The sequence below is a fragment of the Cebus imitator genome, unplaced genomic scaffold (assembly GCF_001604975.1).
Source record: "Cebus imitator isolate Cc_AM_T3 unplaced genomic scaffold, Cebus_imitator-1.0 Scaffold9, whole genome shotgun sequence".
NCBI classification, from domain to species: Eukaryota; Metazoa; Chordata; class Mammalia; order Primates; family Cebidae; genus Cebus; species Cebus imitator.
In genome coordinates this window covers 7469658-7492990 of record NW_016107324.1, presented here as the reverse complement: position 1 = coordinate 7492990, position 23333 = coordinate 7469658, and the positions used below count along the sequence as shown (strand labels likewise).

At 40.1% G+C, this 23333-nt stretch overlaps 1 protein-coding gene across 1 annotated transcript in view; it reads right to left on the bottom strand.

Annotated features, from left to right (window-relative positions):
• CEP152 (centrosomal protein 152) overlaps positions 1-11790 on the bottom strand; it is a 77151-nt gene extending 65361 nt beyond the window's left edge. Inside the window, exons 1-2 of the mRNA XM_017544039.2 lie at positions 11605-11790; positions 5621-5714 (exon numbers count right to left, since the gene is read on the bottom strand). Of these exons, the coding sequence (XP_017399528.1) occupies positions 5621-5707 (87 nt within the window). The 5' untranslated portion in view covers positions 5708-5714; positions 11605-11790. The remainder of the gene's footprint in view (positions 1-5620; positions 5715-11604) is intronic.
• Positions 11791-23333: the final 11543 nt, after the last annotated feature.

Here is a 23333-nt window from a genome sequence, read left to right as displayed (position 1 = left end):
TACCACTTGTCTATAATTATGCATCACTGCTTTAAGGAAAAAGACTACCCCTACATGTTACACCAGGAAAAATAAAGCAAATCTTTTATACTTACATCAAGTAAAGACTCCTGAACAGAAAGAATATTTTCTTCTAAACCTTCAGTGAGGTTCAAGTTCATAACTTTATAATTCGGGGGCCCCTTGACAGGGACATCTGAAGAGTACATTTTTTCCCCGCACAAAAACAAAAAACTACATAGTAATTCAGCAGTTACTGTAGTTTTCTTTGTGATACCACAAAATTGGCATCTATAGATGCCATTATAAAATTCATCTTCAAAAAATTTATCCATCAAGTTCTTTGGCATAGCTGGGTCATATTCCCTGGCTTCTTTAAGTTCAGGGCAGAGGAAAGCTTAATGAAGTGAAATCCTCCTAAATAAGGCCGTTCAGAAACAAAATCCCACCTCCAATGTTTCCATTTCCCAGGATCAAAGTGTACCCTCCTCATATACACTGTCAAATTGCATTTTGGTCACTGAACTCTATGCAATAAAACACAAAATTGCCACATCTAGCTATGCATATTACCAAATAGAGATTTTTAGAAAATGTAAATTTTCCTCATTAAAGATCTATCAAACTTCCAAATACAGATTCAAGAACAGAAATAACAATCCTTATACATGACAATATTTAATCCCAATCATTAATTTAAAATTCATCAGATTGAATTTTTGGCTGCAAGCAGCAATCTCAATAGGATATTATTGTGTATTAACTGAGTTTAAAAATTTAACAGATAACTTCCCTGGAAAAAAGATAATTTGCCACTCTTAAGGCTTCAATTGAAATAAATTCAGAATCATTCTATAAACTCCTCTCCCTTTCTACTTCACGTTTCTTTCTTAAAAAGAAAAAAGAAGAGAGCATTTGACTCAAAGAACTTTGTTAACAAAACACTTGGCAATAACCCATGTAGAACATACAAAAGCCTACTCTGAAGGGTAAATGTGAAACAAAGAACATGTAAACCTTTCGTTAGGATTTTCAGCTTAAATTAACTAAACAGATTATCTACAGGGCCTGTAATCCCCAACATTCATGAAGGCAAGAGGCCTCAAATTACAAACCATACAATAATCTGCTCCCAAGAGAAAGGGTAGCAAATGGAATATCTAATGGTCATATTCCCTTTGAACAGGTGGCCTCATAAGTGCACTTCTAAAAAGATTCTGATATTTTAAAATATGAATTATTAAATAAGGCTTCCATGTATACACGCTAAATATAAACAAATACTAGCTTTACAACTCCCTCTAGTGGAAACAAAATATCAAAATGCTCTGTAATTACATCAAACAAGGCAGTTACAAAGTGGAAGAAGAAATGCAATGGAAACCTTGCCTCTAAAATACATGATGCCAAGCTAAATGAAGATTTATTATTCTATTAAAGAGCTACCAATATATAAACCAAGTCAGTATTGCCAGGTGAAGTTTCTATCTGCCCCTGCTACTTAAACCATTCACCTTTCTACTCAAGATCATTTTCAAATATGTCATCACTAAATGGCCCATCATCACTAAATGACCCACCATCAGCAAATATTATCTTGATATCATAGATTACCAAGTATTTATGCCCCAAATCACCAGCTCCAGTATACATACATACACAAATGGAGAATTTTACTATCTAGAACCAACAACAATCACAGAGCTACTTCTGGTGACATTGCAGAAAGTACATGTCTATTCCAGATGACTGTGAGAGTCCAAAATAACAATCTTCCTTAAGCTGTGACTTTCCTGACAACTAAAAGGCTTATAACAAGCATTCCTATTACAAAAAGAACTTTATCTGGGGCTGGGCACGGTGGCTCATGCCTATAATCCCAGGACTTTGGGAGGCCGAGGCAGGTGGACAGGAGTTTGACCAACACGGGGAAACCCCATCTCTACTAAAAAATACAAAAAAAAAAAAAAAATTAGCAGGGCATGGTGGCACACGCCTCTAATCCCAGATACTCAGGAGGCTGGGGCAGGAGAACTGCTTGAATCCAGGAGGAGGAGTGAGCCAAGATTACGTGATTGCATTTCAGAATGGGCAACAGAGCGAGACTCGGTCTCAAAAAAAAAAAAAAAAAACTCTATCTCTGTAATATCCAACTGTGAAATCAAAAGGTATAGTGACTTAAGCTGAAAAGTATTTTTGCAAAGTCACATTGTTACATTATAAATGAGTTAATACAAGAGCTTCTGAATTCTCTTCTGGGACAGCTTTATAAGGAAAACTCTGCTTTGGATCAGATCTCCTTCTTAACAAGAAGGACAACTACCATCAGCAGCTCTCAAACAGTACAAAAAAGTAATGTGCTCCAGGAAGTTAGGAGAAACAGAAGTAATGTGTGACAATTAATTGATATTAACTGACAAGATACATATCTCTATGATGTCATCAACCTCACTGATCTGCACCCTTATCTGCTCTGCTGACTATTTTTCAGAGATGGAGATACAGCTGAAACACTGTGAGAAGCTGTGGCTTATGTACCTCTCTGCTATGCCTTTATGCCTAGATCCCCAGTGGGCCAACTTTTACTAATGTACCATTAAGAGTTGCAGCACTTTAGAAATAGATTATAGGACTTTTCTACAAAATTCTTGTTTTTTTTTTGTTTGTTTTGCAAAATATGATGATGATCTATTAGTGATGATCTGTGGCTTAAGATTCCACTGGTCTAAATATCCTCTAAATATTGAAGCACCTATTTACTAAATGCTTTCCTTTTTCCGAATGTTAAAGGCACTTTCTCCATTTCATCTTCAATGCAAACAATGGAGAGAATAGAAATGGAAAAGGCAAAATTATAATTGTAAATCTGCTCATAACGATGGCATAAAGGTTGGAATGGTGTATTCACTGGGATATGGGCATATGTGGACAAAATCCCAACTGGCACCAAAACAACAAAATTAAACACAGCTTGGAAAAACATGCTGTATTAGCAACTGGCCTTTCATCCCAGACAGTGAAAATCAGGACTATCCAACCATGTACCAAGAGAGACTCTCACAAACCCTTAGCAGGGCAGACTATGAGTCAGATGCGGTATGCCTGGTAAGCCTTATAGCACATCATCAGGGATAAAGGCATTCCTCCTATGTCAGCAAATTGAACACAAATTGATTCACTAAGTAGAGAAAGCAATATGCATTAGCCCACTGCTAACAGTTATAACCTAGCCGTAATCCCAAAGCCACAGTCCCAAAGATACCAACAAGGTAGACAGAAAAAAAAAGAGCTTTTTTTCTTTAATTTCTTAAGGCTGTGAGCCGCCCAGCTATTGCAGGGTCAGGAAGACTGAGATGGTTATAAAGGTTTCTGCATATGCATGCAAGCTTGGGTTTCACACCCAATTTATTACTTTAACTTGCAGTGACAACACATACATACAGCTGAAGATTTGTGACGTTCTAAAGTTTGTTACTGAAATCTGAACCTCTCAGGCCTCTAATCTCACTCTTTCCATTGCAGCAATTTTTTTTTAAAATAAAAATATTTTTATTCACATGAAGTTTCTTACAAATTTGACCATAATCATGATATTAGAGTCAATTTAGCTATACATCCTTCCACTCTGTTAGAAATACTCATTCTTAGATACTTGATCTTTTAAAAACAACTTTTCCCCTGAAATTCTCTATCTCAGCATACAATCTGTCAAAGAGGTGATCCCAAATAGCTATTGTCTATAGTATCTAGAATTAATCACCTCCTTAACTAATATCTCTTTTAAAATTTTAACCCCACAATACACCGGCAGTATGCTCTCCCTAATACCCTACCTATCTCCCTAATATCTTTCCCAATGAAAAATCACCTGTCAAAATATTTTTTTCTTCTTTACAGTAATGATTTCTTAAACTGACCCTATCAAGAATCCCAGTGGCTAAACCCCAGGCAACTATCCAAGCCACTGCAGTCAAGAAAACCTCATGCGGCAGGTTCCAAGTAACAGAAAATCCTCATTCCCATCCTTGCCACAACAATTGTTGTGAGGGGCCCTGCCAAAATCCAGAAACTCTCACCGGGGTCATAAACTCAAATGCCCTCAGGGACCTGGCAGAGAATTTACCAGAGTGAAGCAGGCAGGTCTGAGTGCATAAGCCCATGTCTGTGTGAGAAGTGGGGACCGTGGCCAGCTGGGGAAGGAGAGCCACTGCTCAGCTCCAGCCTGCCTGCTGCCATGTGCAAATAGAGGCCAGGTGTGGCCAGGGCTTTGGATGTTTTTAGATAAGCCAGAGACTCTGCAGTGCCACATAAAATTTTCCAATCTTCAAATATGGATTCGATTTTTTTTAAAAGCACTCTGCAACCAAACAATGCCTGCCTATGAACCAAATCCAGCAAGTTGCCAGTTTTCTATCACTACCATAATGCTGCTGCCAGCTACATGAGCATCAGTCAACTGACCCTATTCTTTGCTTCCTGTTAATACTAATGGTCTCCAATAATGATTTAAAAAGATTTCTTTACATATTAGAAAATGGGTCATATAAAAAACAGTGTCAGAACAAAAGAAGCCTTTTATCATAGGCAATCAAGAAATTTGACTTAAACTAAAAACAACCGAAACAAGTAAACTGACTTCCACCAATAACACTACTACCGCTACTATTACTATTGCCACCATTTACTGAACACTTACTATGTGCCAAGAATGCTGCTAAACACTTTATATATAAATAATATGATCTCTCCCTTTTATTCATTTCCTTTTATAATCTATTGACCATACAGACTTCTGAAAGATCTTCAAAAATATGATATCACTTTTCCTTGCTTAAAATCCTCCACTGCCTTCCCATTGCTCTTTGAATAAAATACAAACACCTTACCATGGCTTTCCATGATCCGACACCCACATCTCCACCTGACATCCACCACCTGACACTGGCTCATATATAACCAATACCATGGCCTTCTGGCTGCTCCACAGATAACACGGGGTCTCTTCCCAACTCCCCAGCTTACACTCCTCGGTGTTTTGGCCTACAAAGATCTTCCTCAGGCTTCCGCACGGCTGGTTCCTTCTCATGAGTCAAGTCTCAGCTCAAATATTGCCTCCTCTTAGAGACCTTCTCTCACCACCCCATCTACAGCAATCCCCTACCAATTGCTTTCATAACACTCCAGTGTGTTTCTCTGTCATTTATCAATGATAAATTATCACTCACTCAAATCACTTTCCTCACTTGTTTATTGTCTGCCTCCACCAGGATGTAAACTACCCAAAGCAAAGACCCTTCCTTGTCAGACTTGTTCACGGCAATGTTACAAGCACCTAGGAACTAACCTTCCACTTCCAACGGCAACCATTACCTCCTAAACGAAAAGAAAATTTTAACCATTTATCTGATGGCATCATTCACGGTTGTGTTTTATTCTTGTCTCGAAAATAGAAGCATTCCACTTATCCACTTTTTTAGTCTAAATAACAAGCAGATTTTAGGGTTGTTTTGTTTTAAAAAAAACTTTCAAATCCCTTCAAAATGACACAAGATGGTACGATTTTGATCAGGAAATAAAACTTGTTAAAGATTGGGTTTAGGGTCAGTTTTTAACAACTTACCTCCTTTTCTCTTTCATAGTCCTCTTTGTCATATTCCTCATCTTCATTTTGTGCCGGTAGCGCCACACTGCCAAAGTCTAATGACATGGTCCTCCTGTGGGAAGAGAAAGATGTTTGGTTTCTGAAGATCCCATAAAATCTCCCCAGAACAAACTACATAAGAGAGGCCATACATACACAAAGTCAAAAGACAGAAACAGACTTGGAGAAAACATGTGTAACTCATTTATGACTAATACAAATAATTGTGATTCATAGAAAATAGCTGTATGACAGCAACTCATGGAAAAGAAAAGATGCAAATAGGTAATAACACTATGAACAGAACTTTCTAGCAGTCTGAAAGTGTAAGTTAAAACAGTAAGATTTTTGCCCATATGAAAAATAAGACGACAATAATAATAAACTAGAAATGTGCCAAATGTAAAAATCTTAAGCTCAAACAAAATTTCAGATGTGCTGTATTAAACACGGCACAGGTAGTATCCTAATGGCTTTTTTTTTTTTTAATACCAGAAATCCAAATATCATGCTTCACAAAAAAAGGGCCCCTAAATCATGAGTGAATGACTGCTACCCAGAAACCATTTACAATCCAGTAAATTCCACAGAGCACACAACAAAATATAAGTCTTAAATGTCCTCCTCTTAAGCTTGATAAAACCAGGTTCTGGCAATATACTCAGGAAAAACAGAAGAGAGGGCTGTGAAGCTACACCACTGTGGACTTCCAATTCCAAAAGCAACAGCAAGAGTTCCCTGGGGAGCAGTCATTGCCGTGGCAGAAGCAGCAGCAGGAAATGGGTTTTCAACTACTTACGGTCAAAAAAGCTGCTGCTGATTTAAGTTATACTTAAGGAGCCTGACACTACACATAAACTCCTCAGAACTTCAAAGCTCCAAACAATCCCAACAAAAAACTAGGCAGGTGTCATCAATTACCTGGCCTCACACTGCCCTCTATTCAGTCCACTGTTGTTCATGCCAATGAAACGCACTTGGATATGGGCCTGAGCCACAACTCATTCTCCACACCTTTCAAGCTCTAAAATATCATTCAGCTGGAAGTCAAATCAGAAGCACAGAGACCCAGTAATCCAAATGCATTTTACCATAAAGAATTTAGTGCCCTCGTCTTAACAGTTAAGAACTATATCACAAACTTTTATGGAAGCCAATAGCTCTAGAGCAGACGACATCCCGTTTCATCAGATCTAAGATTTCTTTGATTCTATGACACAGTTCTATTTGTAGCAGTAGGAACAAGATGCAGCCACTAAAATTATGACTTAACACTAATTTTAGGACACCGTCTATGTTGTAGATATTAAAATGTGAAAAGAAAATGTGCAAGCTAGAATACATAAATATGGTATTAAAGATTAACACACATATGAACTTCAGTGGTGAAAATCCCCCTACGTCAAGTTTTTGTATTTCTTTTTTTTTTTTTTTTTTTTTGAGACGGAATTTCACTCATGTTGCCCAGGCTGGAGTGCAATGGCGCAATCTGGGCTCACCGCAACCTCCACCTCCTGGGTTCAGGCAATTCTCCTGCCTCAGCCTCCTGAGTAGCTGGGATTACAGGCACGCACCACCATGCCCAGCGAATTTTTTGTATTTTTAATAGAGACGGGGTTTCACCATGTTGACCGGATGGTCTCGATCTCTTGACCTCGTGATCCACCTGCCTCGGCCTCCCAAAGTGCTGGGATTACAGGCTTGAGCCACTGCGCCCGGCCCAAGTTTTTGTATTTCAAAGACTGAGTTATGTTCCTTAGCCATCCTCTAATTTGCAGGCTACCTTCTAATCCCTTTCTCTCTGGTCCCTACACTTCAACTTATATCAACTCAGACTCTTCACATCAACTTAAAACCCTCTAGCCTCTGCTTCTCAGACCACACGTACTCCTTTCTACACTTGTGCCAGGGAACAAGGGGGAAGAGACATGCATATTGAGGAAAATAAATCTATCTGTAAACTATCATTTTGTGTACCAACATAACACAAAGATGTAAGTATGGTAAACAGCCTATAACATAGGAGAAATGGTGAGGGGAAAACATACAATCTCATGTTTCTAGATTTTTTTCCACTACTGCAAGTGGACTTGTCTACAGAACACTACGTATAGATAATGAAAAACGAGCCCAACTAAATCACACCTCCTTAAAAGAGATTAAGCTGGACCTTAAATACATTCCTGAATCCTCCAGGCAGAAATAATCCTTTCTGCTTCTGAATTCTGTGTCTTTTACCTCTCTTGCATTTAACTATAAATACAAGACAAAATATGGAATTGGAGTTAATTTCTCCTTCATTAAGTTAAAGAGGTTTGTTCCAATCCTTTATTAGCCTGCCATCAATTGATGTTGATTATTGAAAAAGAACATTAAGATTTGTAAGAGCCTATTGCTAAAAATGTAGCTATTAATATTTTAAATAGAGAACTACTTTTCCTCAGATAGAGAATAATTCTACAAGGTGTTTTTAATTTTCAAAGTACAGAAAAGGCCTGGTGTGGTGGCTCACGCCTGTAATTACAGTGCTTTGGGAGGCCAAGGCAGGCGGATCACCTGAGGTTGGGAGTTCCAGACCAGCCTGACCAACAAGGAGAAACTCCATCTCTACTAAAAATACAAAATTAGCTGGGCATGGTACTGCATGCCTGTAATCCCAGCTACTCAGGAGGCTGAGGAAGGAAAATCACTTGAACCCAGGAGGCAGAGGTTGCAGTGAGCAGAGATCACACCATTGCACTCCAGTCTGGGCAACAAGGGCAAAACTCTGTCTCAAAAATAAATAAAATGTAAAAGATCAAAGTATTTATCTTTAATGTTATTTTAAATCCAAACCATGTCATTAAAGAAGACATCTAAAAATACCTAAAAAGACCAAAATCTCCCCCACTGAAGAAAAGGTATAAGCAAGTTTTCCTTTTGAGAAGAATAAACTTTAAGGGACTTTAAGAAATGATTTCAGATATAAAGCGAAATCTGATCAACTTACTGTGGTTAAATATATATACACTAAAAAGGTAATACTTAAAACGAGACTTAAAAGCTAATACTTTAATTTATTAATCACCACTCATTATCACTGACCAACATGGAGAAATCCCATCTCTACTAAAAATACAAAATTAGCTCAGGCATGGTGTTGCATGCCTGTAATCCCAGCTACTCAGGAGGCTGAGGCAGGAGAATTGCACAGACTTTACTGCAATATTTAGAACAACAGAAGAGACTGCCTTAAAAAAAAAAGTAAGATAGTAAACCCAAAAGCCATAAAGAAAAATGTGATGGAAATCTAACCACAAAAAAAATAAAATTTTGTATAAGGCAAAAGACAATCATTAACAAGTCAATTATTATGTATGAAAAAATACATGACTAACAATGTCAGAAAAATAAGAATGAGAAAGATATTTCCAAAGCACATGACAAAGTCCCAATATAGAATTCTTACAAAGAAATGAGAAAATCCAATGTAAAACTGGGAGACTGACATTTTATTTTAAAAAGTATAAATCAATAAGCTTGAAAAGATGCTTATAATGTCTCAAAGAAGCGTCATTTAAACAAAAATATGCCATTTTCAACCACTAGATTGAACAAAAAAATTTATCATCCAGTAGTGACTATTTTGTAACTCATGAGTTGCTGGTGAAAATATAAACTGCTAAACCATCTTGAAAACTATCAATATCAATATGTTGAAAATGAACATTTGCACTAGTAAAATTATTTTTGAATTTGTCAATACTATGAATTAATTTGCACTAGTAAAAAATGAACATTTGCACTAGTAAAATTATTTTTGAATTAATTTGTTAATACTATGAATCTGTCAATACAATACAGTAAAAATAATGAAATATTTCTGTATCTATTGACTCAAGGCTGACCACTTAAGAAATCAAGATGCAGAATAAGTGTACAGTATGTTTTGGTTTTCCTTTTCAATAGCAGTCTGGTAGACGTTCTTCCTAGATAACTTTTTCTGAACCCTTAAGACTATAAAAAGGATGTCCTGTTGTTACACTCATATGGATGCCCTGACCCAGCACTCCTTTTGTTGTCCCGGTTTTTTTCTCTGCCCTCCTTGCAACAAAACCAATGGGTGTTTAGTTGGACAAAAGATTACAAAGCAGAAGTGGCACTGTTTTTGCCTCATCTAATAAACTATAAGCACCCTGAAGGCCGAATTAAAATGTGTCTGCCACCTGGCACATGGTAGGCACACAACAAATATCTGTTGACTGAATATGATATAGGAATGTTATCTATATACATTCATTATTTCAATAAAATTTTATTGAATACCTACTGTGTATCAGATCATATCCTAGATGCATCTAAGACATGGTACTGGCCATGAGAAGCTGTCTCTGCTCATCCTCTCTTGGACAGCCACTGAGATAAACTAACAGTTACAATAACATATTGTAATAAATTCTGCAGATGATCAAAGTACAAAGCACAAATTAACTTTTCCTAAGAAGAAAGGATAGCTTAGAGAAGTTTTACAGAAAAAAACAGATTTTGGATTAGAAATAAATCTTAAAGGACAAAATATGGCTGTAAGAACGAGGGCACTCATTCAGACAACCTGGGCTCAGTTCTGGCTCTTCTATTTATCAGCTGTGCAATCTTGGGCAAACTGTTTCTGCTTCTACGTTAATGAAATGGGGGGTAAAAACAGTATCCACATCAAAGATTGGTTCTGAGGAGTCAAAAGATAATACAAGTAATTAGCACTATGTACCAATCAATACATTCTTGTTTTATTACTATCGTAACATTATTACTGATGAATAGGAGTCTGCTAGCTACAGAAGAGGTTAAGGGAATCAAGAGGATTCTGCATATCTGAGAAAAGGTGAATGTGCAACCTATGAGAAATGTCACTTCAAATAATGCAACCCTCCATGGAACAAAAGTGTCACCCTCCTTCAAGATGCCCTCCCCAAGCATGTTCCCCCATAGAATTAGCCACTTTTTTGCACTTTCAGACTGGATTTCTTATGCTTTTCCTACGGCTTCAACTTCAGCGTCTCTTTAGTTAAGTGCATTCACCTGTCTAGGGAGTGCATATAGATTGTCGCACTTTATGAAGCTATATGGTGATACTAGGCTTAAATAGACTCGAGTACATGACTGCGATATGGAAAGCATTGTAAACCCCCCACAAAAGGGGTTTCTAAGAATTGCACTAGTTGGGAAATTCTCCTTACTTGCTGACATAACTCCCCTTCTAGAATGGAAACAGCCAGAGCACGTAGCCCGTAGACTTGCAACACCTGGTGGAGGCGGCCTATTGATTCATTCGACAATTTACCAAACACTGTTCAAGATGACAAAGTTTAACAGGACATGATGGAGGGAAATAAAATAGACATATAAACAAATAATCACACATCTTGTGATCAGTGCTAATGACAGCACTTTGGACAAATTGATTCAAGTTGCCCAGAGAGCAGAGCGAGTAACGCTAATAGACAATAGGCACCAACCACAGGCTGACCGAATGACCTTAAGGAACTGTTTGGCTTCAGCCACGGCACTACAAACATGACCAAATCTGCACGGGGCCCAGGATACCCGGGGCTGCTGGCTTTAAGCGCCAGCGTCAAATTGCACTAGGTCAACACAGGTGCACAGAGCACCCACTGTAAGCCAGGCGTGACGCCGGGTTGACAAAGACAGGGTCCGCAGGGTAGGGTCTCAGGGCGACCCCAGCAGCCTGGAGAAGAGACGACGCAGGCTTTCTGTATGTCACTTCTAAGTAGGATCTTGGAGGAATGAAGAGGTCTAAATGACGCGTTAAAGGCAAAAGCTGAGCCCGCGGCCTGCGGGCAGTCCACCAAAGCGGGATTTGGGGAGGGGGCAGGTCAGCCCCCCGGGAAGCCTCAGCTAGGATCCCGAGGACGCCGCAACTCCTCTAACCCCAGCTCCAAGCCCACTCGTGAATCAGAACTCACCGGAGGCCACGGAGTCTGTTACCGCAAGGAAACTCTAGACCTAGCGGAAGACCAGCTTCTAGCAAAACCCCTTACCCTGGCTCTAGTCCACTAGTTCCTTCCTAGTCACAACCGAACCCATGGAGCGGAAGCCCTTAAGGAACAGTCGCGTCCTTCAATCGTCGACTAGAAGCTCGCCCAGTGGGCGGAGCCGTGTCTGCTCGGGGCAGGGCGGGGAGGCAGAAGTCTCCGCCTTCTTCAAGCTTGGTTGAGAAGTCCGCCTGCAGTTGCAAAGTACGGCTGTTTGAAAGCGGGCGCCAGAGATGGCGGGAAGCTGCCCCTTTGCGCCCATTGGTGAATTCGTGAGCCAATTACGAGGGGGTGACTCTGGAGTGGGCGGGCTGATCGGTTGCCTAGAGACGCCGAAGCACCTCTCCGGCTACCTTCGACCAGGACGCTCCGGCCTTATGGGGACCCCTCGACCCTTTGGTACCGGAGACCGCAGCGGTGACTCGTGCCTCTTGCGCTTCAGCACAAAGAATCCCGTAGACTCCCCACCAAACTCTTGCCTTAGAGGTTTTTGCATTTGCCCTTCCTGTTTTCCTTTTTTTTTTTTTTTTTTTTTTTGAGACGGAGTTTCGCTCTTGTTACCCAGGCTGGAGTGCAATGGCGCGATCTCGGCTCACCGCAGCCTCCGCCTCCTGGGTTCAGGCAATTCTCCTGCCTCAGCTTCCTGAGTAGCTGGGATTACAGGCACGCACCACCATGCCCAGCTAATTTTTTGTATTTTTAGTAGAGACGGGGTTTCACCATGTTGACCAGGATGGTCTCGATCCCTTGACCTCGTGATCCACCCGCCTCGGCCTCCCAAAGTGCTGGGATTACAGGCTTGAGCCACCGCGCCCGGCCTGCCCTTCCTGTTTTCTAAGGCGCCTGCCTCCCCATTACCTAACAGCCGTAGATGTTTTGCTTTGTCTTCTACCTTACTAGGTGCCGCTTTGTTTACATTTTTGCTTCTTTATAATTACTGATGACACATTTTTACACGTGTCTATTCACTAGTCTAATGTCCTCGGGCGTGAGTGTTCTTGTCACTTAGGTGTATATTATTAACCTGCCCCTACAGACAGCGCCACCCAGTCCTCAGTAAAGGCCAGTACTGTATCTACCTTCTCTGGTTGAAAGGGTTCCAGTGAATAATCAAGGCATTGGTGGCGGCAGCTTCACATATCCTTTCAACCCTTTTCCATATGTACTGGCGTCGAGTAAAATGGCTGTTCAAGGCTCTTCATAATGTGGCTAGTTTTCCTTTGCTACTTCACCATCCACCCCCCGTGATGCCTACACTGACCCCTGTAACCCCATAAACTGGTATAGGGTTTGCCAAACAACACGTAATTTAATCTTACAAGCTGAGTTAACAATGGTTCCCAGGGCGATTTTTTTTCTTAAGCTGTTTCTTTCACCAGCATTGCCTCTACCTTACTTCTTCACCTACTCAGTTTTCAAGATAGACTAGCACCTCCACTGAAGCCTTTCATGACACATACTCCCTCACTTCGCAGAAATGATCTTTCCCACCTCTGTATACAGTGTATCCTATATATCCTATTATAGTTCTTATATCTACAAGTAGTTTTTGTGTGTCTGTTACACTCAGGACAATGTGACTATCTTGGGAATCTTAACATGTTTCATGACCCTGGTAGGCACTCAAAACAATGGTGTTAAATGAGTAAATGAATAAATGGACAAATAGATAAAGATTTTGGCGTGGGGGGAGCAGAAAAAGCAAATAAAAAGCATTCAATTAAATGGCATTTGTTGAATCTGAGCCAAGGCATCTTAGTGAGAACTAGATGCACTTTCCACTTTCACATCCCACTGAAGTCGATCCGTAAGCTGTATATTGCATCCTGTGCGGGTTGTGTTGGAGTGCTACAGCAAGAATGCCAGGTGATCCCTATGCACAAACAACTGCTTCTTAGAAGGATGAAAGCATAAAAGGTGTGTGTGTGGGAGGCACATGAGGAGGGAATGTTTATAATCTCTCACACAGTGCTTTACAGATGGGTAAATTATTTCACAAGCGTTATTTCATTTGGGTCTCACTACGACACTGTGGAAGGGGGGTGGCTAGGACAGGTATTCGTACCCCATTTTCCAGTTGAAGAAACTTACGTAAAAATAAATTAAGTGACTTGTCCAAGGCTACACAGCTTATACAAGGCAGACAGAATTTGAAACCGGGTCCTTTATCTCCAAACCCAGAACTTATCACTACATACAAAATGTTAGTGAGACTAGCATATATGGGACAAAGAGGGAAAATAATCAATCAACCTCCCATCCTGCCATGCCTCTAAAAATGGTTTTTGGTGGAGATACGGATATATTCAACTAAATTTTCTTTGATCACCTATCCTGTTTAAGTCCTGACCTAGGTGCAGGGCAGGACCCCTATACTCAAGGTACCAACACTCTGAGTTACAAGACGCTTACATAGAAAGATAATATTTACTGAATGTAATCAGAGTAGAATAGGCAATAATTCTAGGGAAAGTGAACACCTAAGGATGAATCTATCAAGGCAGGTTTGAGGAAGAAGAGGAGGAGACAGCTCAACAGGCCAGCTGACTGGCATGAATGCAATTTGAAGGCCAGACCAGCAAAAGTGCAAAAATCTTACATTGAGAGGTAAGTCTGGAAAAGTAGGCAGGAAAGAGGTAGTCCATAGAAGAGCTTGAAGCCTGGGAGAATAGGAAAGGCGTTCTACAGAGGTCAGGTAATAGTATGTACAAGGAATGAATCTAATGTCCAAAGAAACACAAGCAGACAGAGGCATTCTGGGGTAACAAAGGCAAGCGTGGAGGAAGAAAGAAGAACTGCCAAGGATCTCAAATGCTGGACAAAAGATTACTTGTGAAACGTTGGCTCAATGTTTGCTTTGCCTGTTTTAAATGGGCACGCCTATGAACGGGGTGAGAAACGTCACATTGTTGATCAGATGGGGTCCCTCCCACTAACAAGCTTTTCTAAAGGTAAAGCTAAACCATCATTTCTCCTGTTTCCTGCTTTTTGGTGTCAAAGCTATCAGGTCAAAGCAATGCCACCACAGGTGTGCTATCCAAAGTGCTATCATCAAGGAGGACCTTCCTCAAAAGAACACAGAACTTAGAGTAAGAAGATCTGAGTTCAAGTCCCAGCTCTCCTGTATACTAGCATTGTCCATAACAATTTAACCCTCAAAAGCCTCAAAGTCCTTATCTGAAAATAGGGATGATAATACCTACTTCTCAGGATTGCAGGCGGAAAAAAAAAAATGAGATGAGATTGTATGAAAACACATTATTGTCTATGTACTACAGCTTATTGGACTAGAGTACACATGGGGGTCTGAGGTAGCAAGGAAAAACTAGGAAGGTGTTCTGGGAGTGGATGGCAGAGAAGGACAAGGGTGAGTGTGTGCCAAGGGCAACAGGAGCTTATGGAATAGGACAAACAAGGGGTCTACACAGGGATATGGCTTCATGAGAACAGGACAAAAACAGGAAGTGCTAGAGATGGAACGGGAGTACTTGGAAAGAACCAAGGAAGATCAGACCATTGTTTATAATTAATCCAACAGTATTTCGGGAACACCTACATTGTGCCAAGCACTGTGCTGGGATCATTTAATGTTGACATGTGGGTCAAAATGCCTGCTCTGCTCAAGCCCCTTCTCACAGAATCTGCTCCTGCTCACAGGCTTTGTGACCTCACCACCACCATCCCAACACCCACAGTCCTGGCTGGACTTGACTGAATCAGGGCAGGTATACTAGACCCAAGCTGGGCCAATCTTACTCCTTTCCCAGATAACTAAGATTCCACAAAATTGAACAAGGTGGTGGCCATACAGAGGAGAAGCAGACTTTTATTACACTTGTCTGTATTTTAGGGGGAGTATGCGGCCTCCATGGCTGTGTCATATACTTGGTAGACCCTAGACTGAAGATCATGAACTTTTGCACTGAAAGCCATGGATCTGTCTGGTTCCTACACTTTGAAAAGCGGACAGTTTAGCTTTTCCTTGGATTCTGTGACAACTGAACCTTAAAAACCTTTTGACTTGAGCTGGCTTGGGTCATTGCAGAGGTTGAATCCTGTTCCCTAAAATTTCACGTCCACCTGAAACTTCAGAATATGACTTTATTTGGAAATATGGTTTTTGCTGATACAATTGTTTGATATGAGCTCATTCTGGTTTAATCCAGAATGCTAAACCATCATTTCTCCTTTTTCCTCTGTTTTGGTGTCAAAGCTATCAGGTTAAAGCAATGCCATCACGGAAGTGCTATCAGCCCTACATCTAATGACTGGTGTCTTTATAAAAAGAGAGGACACAAAGAGACACACAGGGAGAAGACAGCCATGTTAAGGTAAAGGTGGTGATTGGGGTTAGATTACCATAAGCCAAGGAACACCTGGGGCCACCAGATGCTGGAAGAGACAAGAAAGAATTTTTCCTGAGAGCCTTTGGAGAGAGCATGGCCCTGCCAACATCTTGGTTTCAGACTTCTAGCTTCTGGAACTGTGAGAGAATCAACTTCTGCTGCTTGTTGTACTAGTTACAGTAGCCCTAGAAAGGTAATAAAGGTAGGCCTACATTTTTGGCAACCAAACATTCACGACTGAGATACATTTCTAGTGATTATAGTTGAAAAGTCTAGACCAGTGATTCTCCAAATAGGGCCATGGCACACTGGTGTACCTCAAGAGTCTTTCTGATGGGGTATTAAATTACGCAAATGCCCAAGCCATTTATTCAATTTTCATAGGCAAATAGTTTGCAAATATATAGGTTTTTATTTTTACACACAACTAGAAATCCACCAAGTAAGATATAGGAAACTACTAATGTTGAGAATTTGTGAATTAAAACGAACATATTATTTGGGTTTATCAAGAAGGATCACTCCTCATTTGGACCTGCAGTATTACACAGTTCCTGCTTATGTGCAGTAGAAGGTAATTGGAATTCTCAGTTTTGGAAGGGGGCTGTTAATAGCACCATTCCCGCAGGAAATCATGGACTTTAAGAGCTGTTATTCCTACTTACTCATTAACTATGTTTGTTTGGCTTCATCAATATCAAGTAAGTTTATTGTGAGTTGTGTGGTTAAACCAACTCTGTATAGTGTTAACTACTTTAAATATTTTCACTTTTTCTAGAGCAACTTTAAAATAATATATATTTGGGCAGGGCATGATGGCTCACGTCTGTAATCTCAGCACTTTGGGAGGCTGAGGCCTGTGGATCACCTGAGGTCAGGAGTTTGAGACCAGCCTGGCAAACACGGCAAAATGCTGTCTCTACCAAAAATATAAAAACTAGCCAGGCGTGGTGGCGCATGCCCATAGTCGCAGCTACTCGGGAGACCGAGGCAGGAAAATTGTTTGAACCTGGGAGGTGGAAGTTGCAGTGAGCTAAGATTACGCCACTGCACTCCAGCCTGGGAGACAGCAAGAGTCGGTAATAAATAATATAATATAATCAATACAATATAATATAATATAATACACATTTAGAGGTTTGAGTTCTTATTACTAAAGCAATCAACTTGTAATTCCTCTGAAATTTGCTTATACTTTATGGAATATGCTGGCTTTTTTTTGCTTAAATAGCATACTTATCAAGGCAAGTGTGAAAAATTGCTTTTTTTATAAAATAGGGCAGTGTTTAGGAATATACAATTATATGAATGAGATCATACTCTTCTCTTAAAAGTAGGTAAATAATTCTATTTTTCCTCTCCTGTTCTCTGTTGTCACCAAGTTCTTTTTTCCCTGCCAAAGAAAGAGATGGGCTGGATGAAAGTTAGGGCTTAGGGCTTTTGCTTCTTTGATCAAAAGAATGTAAGCACCAATGGCTTGGATTTAATGTTTAGGGTTTTTAAACACAGGCTTTTAATCAGAAACCAATAAAAGCTGTCAGAAGTGATACTGACCATTTTTAAAGATCCAAAGCTGTGATAATTATATCTGAACATTGAATGAAGACCCATCCAAATGGCAAAAGATGCTCAGGCCATTCCATTTTTGTTTCTTAAAGCATTCAGTAGATTAAAAAGAAAGAAGTACCAAAACAAGATTATAAAATTGGTACATATTTGAAATGCTTACATAGTGTGTTCAATGCATATTGACAAAATATAGCATTATATAATGTCATTCATAAGAAAATGTATAATTAACATTTATAAATTTTTATAAATTCATATTTATCAAAAATTTTAATGCATTTGAATACTTAGAATAGTCCAGTAATGGGATACATGTTGAAAGTTTTTTGATCTAAGTTTGGATTCCCAGATGAAAAGTCATATACATATGATATTCTAAGGGCTTCCAGAAGAAACCAGTAAGGAGGTAAAGAAAGGGGTAAAGCTAGGAGAAGAGCCACATAAGAGTATGATTTTCAGAAGTGCCAGCCCTACCATGATCCTGAACTCTGGAGTGTAACAGATGCAAAGGAACTGAGCTTTCACATTCTTATTCGAGTGAGTGTGCGAGGAGTAAACTCACAGGCCCCTCTGGTTCTTGGTGACCCAAAGCAGCTTCACTAGCCTGCATCTATTCTCAGAATGAACAGTGACAGTCCAGGCTGTCAGAAGCAAAACACACAGAAGCCAGAGGAGGGGCAGACAGAACTGGCTTGAGGGATTCCAGGGTGTCTGGACAAAGCACTGACTGTATCACCTACATCACCCTTGTTTGCCATCCTTTGATCTTATCAGCTTATCTCCAGAAATGATATCAGACATTTACACTTGAGGCCCTTCAACAGTGTAACCTCATGCAGCTCCTCCAATTGACCCTCCTAGTCCTAGCATGATGGGACCCAGGACTACCAAGATGATCTTAACACCATGTTCTATGGATATACTGTGTTCAGTGGAACTGCGAAGTGTTAGAGTAGAAATTGGCCTAAAATCTCTTGGTGTATCCAGGTTTTACCCCTAAACTTTATTAAACTTTTTTATTATGGGAAAATTAAAAACTCACATGCAAGAAATGAGATCTCCTGTAAGCTTTACCCAGTTTCCACCACTAATATCTTATAAAACTATGCTACAATATCATAACCAGGAAAGCCACATGAATACAGTCAAGATACAAAACAATTCTGCCACCAAAAGGATCCCTCCTGTTCTCCTCTTATAATTATACCCACTTCCCTCCCACTTCCCAACTCCCTCCTTAATCCCTGTCTTAATCTGCTGGCATTGCTACAGCAAAGTACCATAAAGTGGGTGGCTTATAAACAACAGAATTTTTAAAATTCTACTTCTGGAGAGCAGGAAGTTCCAGATCAAGGCACAGCAGATTTTGTGTCTGATGGGGGCCCACTTCTTGGCTCACAGAAGGCACCTTCTTACTGTGTCCTCACATGACAGCAATGCTAAGAGAGCTCTCTGAGGCCTCTTTTATAGGGACATTCATCTAATTACTTTCCAAAGGCCCCGCCTTCTAGCATGATCACACTGATGATTAGGTTTCAGCATATGAATGTTAAGGGGACACAAACATTCGGACCATAGCAATCCCTAATCTGTTCTTCATTTCTATAATTTTATTATTTCAAAAATGTTTATATGTGTATACATATAGCATAGAACCTTTTGGGGCTGGCATTTTTCTCTCTTCCTGATTCTCTGGAGATGCATCCGAGTTGTTGGGTCTCTGAATGCTTCTTCCTTTTTACTGTTGAATAGCGTTCCATGGTATGGACATACCACAATTGGTTTAATCATTCACCCATGGAAAAATCTGGATTGTCTCCAGTTTTTGGTTATTGTGAACAAAGCTGTTATGAACATTCCTGTACATAACAGTGCTACTGCTGGGTTGAATGTTAGTTGCATGTGCAGTTTTTTAATAAACAGCCAAACTTTGCTCGAGTGGCTGTACTGTTTCATGTCCCTACCAGGAATGTATGTGTGATCCACTTTCTCTTCTCCTGACTAGCATTTGGCGGTGTTGGTATTTTTCATTTTACCCATTCTGATAGGTGTAAGATGATATCTTATATCTTATGACGGTTTTAATTTTCTTACTGGCAAATGATATTGAACATATTTTTATGTGCTTATTTGCCATCTGTATACCTTCTTCAGTGAAATCTATGTTCATGTCTTTTGCCTGTTTTCTATTGTATTTTTTTCTTTCTTTTTTCTTCCCCTCCTCCTATCTCTCTCTCTCTCTCTCTTGCTCTCGCTCCCGCTCTCTTTCTTTCTGACAGTCTCACTCTGTTGCCCAGGATGAAGTGCAGTGGTGTGACCTTGGCGCACTGCAACCTCTGCCTTCTGGGTTCAAGTGATTCTGCTGCCTCAGCCTCCAGAGTAGCTGGGATTAGAGGCATGCACCACTATCCCTGGCTTTTTGTATTTTTAATAGAGATGGAGTTTCACCATGTTGGCCAGACTGGTCTCGAACTCCTGACCTCAAATGATCTGCCTGCCTTGGCCTCCCAAAGTGCTGGGATTACAGGCTGAACCACCATGCCCAGCCTCTACTGTATTTTTTCTAACTGTTGAGTTTTGAGAGTTTTAAACTACATTCTAGATACTTGTCCTTTGTCAGATATGTGGTTTGCAAATATTTTCTCTCGGTCTATGGTTTATCCTTCATCCTCTTAACACAGTTTTACACAGAGCAAAAATCTGTAATTATTATTATTATTTTTTGAGACAGAGCATTGCTCTGTTGACCAGGCTGGAGTGCGGTGGTACGATCTTGGCTCACTGCAACCTCCGCCTCCCAGGTTCAAGCAATTCTCCTGCCTCAGCCTCCCAAGTAATTAGGACTACAGGCGTACACTACCAGGCCTGGCTAACGTTTTGCACTTTTAGCAGAGATGGGGTTTCGCCATGTTGCCCAGGCTGGTTTCCAACTCCCGAGCTCAGGCAATCTGCCCACGTCGGCCTCCCAAATTGCTAGGATTACAGGTGTGAACCACTGTGCCTGGCCAAAAATCTGTAATTTTGGTGAAGTCCACCACTGTACCAGTGTTTCCTTTTTTTGAGACACAGTCTTGCTGTGTTGCCCAGGTTGGAGTGCAGTGGCACGATTTCTGTCCCCTGCAATCTCCACCTCCTGGGTTCAAGTGATTCTCCTGCCTCAGCCTCCCAAGTAGCTGGGGCATGCCACTGCACCCAGCTAATTTTTTGTGTTTTTACTAGAAAAGAAAACTGATGACATCTCTATGAATAAGATGCAAAAATCATTAATAAAATATTACCAAGTATTATTCCCCAATATATAAAAAGAATCATGCACCATAATATGACCAAGTAAGGTTGATTCCAGGAATAAAGGCTGGTTCAATGTTTGAAAATCAATCACCATATTAAGAATCTAAAGAAAAAAAACCACATGATATCAATTGATGCAGAAAATGCATTTGATACAATTCAACATCCATTTATGATAAAAATTCTTAGTAAACTAAGAATAAATAAGGATCATCTACAGAAGCCATGAGTAGTGGCTCACACCTGTAAATACCTGTACAGCACTTTGGGAGGCCAAGGCAGGCAATTGCTTGAGCTCAGGAGTTTGAGACCAGCCTGGGTAGCATGGCACAACTCCATCTCCACAGAAAAATTTTTAAAAATTATCTGGGTGTGGTGTATGCACCTGTAGTCCCAGCTACTCAGGAGGCAGAGGTGGGAGGATCACTTGAGCCTAGGAGGCCAAGGCTTCAGTGAACCATAGTTGTGCCTCTGCACTCCAGCCTGGGCAATGAAGTGAGACCCTGTCTCAAAAAAAAAAAAAAATCATCTACAAAGAACCTACAGCTAACTAACATTATACTTAAAGTCGTGGCCTGAGTCATTTCCCCCTAAAATTAGGAGCAAGGCAGTGATACCTATTATCACTATTCTTGTCAACATAGTGCTGAAAGTTCTAGCCAGTGCAATGACAGGAAAAGGAAATATAAGGCATACAGATCAGAAAAGAAGAAATAAAACCATCCTAATTTGCAGATAACATGATTGTTTATGTGCAAAATTCCCTACAAAAATCCTCAAAATCCCCAAATCCAGATAATGACCAAAAAAACCCTTCTAGAACTAAGTTTACCAAAGCTTAGAGGATACAAGACAACCATACAAAACTAAATTGTATGTGTATATATTAACAATGAACATATAGACACAAAGATTAAAAATGCAATAATATTTACAGTTGACAAAAAAGACATGCATATAAACCTAACAAAATATGTACAAAATGCACACTGAAAACTACAGAATGCTGATGAAAGAAATCAAATAAGATCAAATAAATGGAGAGGCATACTGTGTTGATGTATTACAAAATTCCACATAAGAAAGATGTGAACTCTCCCCAAATTGATATACAGACCTCATGCAATTCCTATCAAAATTTCAGCAAATTTTTGTAGATATAGACACGATTTTTCTAGAATGTATGTGGAAAGGCAAAGGAACTAGAATAGCTAAAACGATTTTGAAAAAGAACAAGTGGGAGGAGTCATCTGATTTTAAGACATATTATATCATTTTAAAGACTGTATTGATGTTGGTAGAAGTATAGATACATAGGTTAATGGAACAAGATGGAGAACCCAGAAACAGACCACTCAAATATGTCCAACTGATTTTTGACAAAGATGCAAAGCAACTCAATAGATAAAGGCTAGTCATTTCAACAAACGGTGCTCATGATGGTTACTACTGTCAACTTGATTACATTGGAGGATGAAAACTATAGTTCCTGGGTGTGTCTGTGAGAGTGTTGCCAAAGGAGATTGATATTTTAGTCAGTGGATAGGGAGAGGCAGACCCACTCTCAATCTGGGTGGGCACCATCTAATTAGCTGCCAGGAGGCTAGAATAAAGCAAACAGAAGAAGGTGGAAGAACTTGACTTGTTGGGTTTTCTGGCCTTCATCTTTTCTCCCATGCTTCCTGCCCTCGAACACCAAACCTCAGGTTGAACTCTTGTACTTATACCAGTGGTTTGCCAGGGTCTCGTGGGCCTTTGGCCACAGACCGAAGGCTGCAGTCAGCTTCCCTACTTTTGAGGTTTTGGGACTTGGACTGGCTTCCTTGCTGCTCAGCTTGCAGACAGCCTATTGTAGGACTTCACCTTGTGATTGTGTGAGTCAATTCTCCTAGTAAACTCCCCTTTATATATACATCTATTCTGTTAGTTCTGTCCCTTTAGAGAAACCTAATGCAGTGCTGGAATACTTTAGTATCTGTAGGCAAAAGAATGAACTTCACACTTTACACAAACCTTAACTCAAGTAGACTGTGACGTAAATGTAAGATGTAAAACTTTAACACTTTTAGAGGAAAAAACCTAAGAGGAAATCTTCAGGACATAGGACTAAACAAAAAGTTACACTTAACATGATCCATAAAAGGAAACACTAGGCTGGGCACGGTGGCTCACGCCTGTAATCCCAGCACTTTGGGAGGCCGAGGCAGGTGGATCACGAGGTCAGGAGATCGAGACCATTCTGGCCAACATGGTGAAACCCCATCTCTACTAAAAATACAAAAAATTAGCTGGGCATGGTGGCGCGTGGCTAGAACTTTCAGCACTATGTTGACAAGAATAGTGATAATAGGTATCACTGCCTTGCTCCTAATTTTAGGGGGAAATGACTCAGGCCACGACTTTAAGTATAATGTTAGTTAGCTGTAGGTTCTTTGTAGATGATTTTTTTTTTTT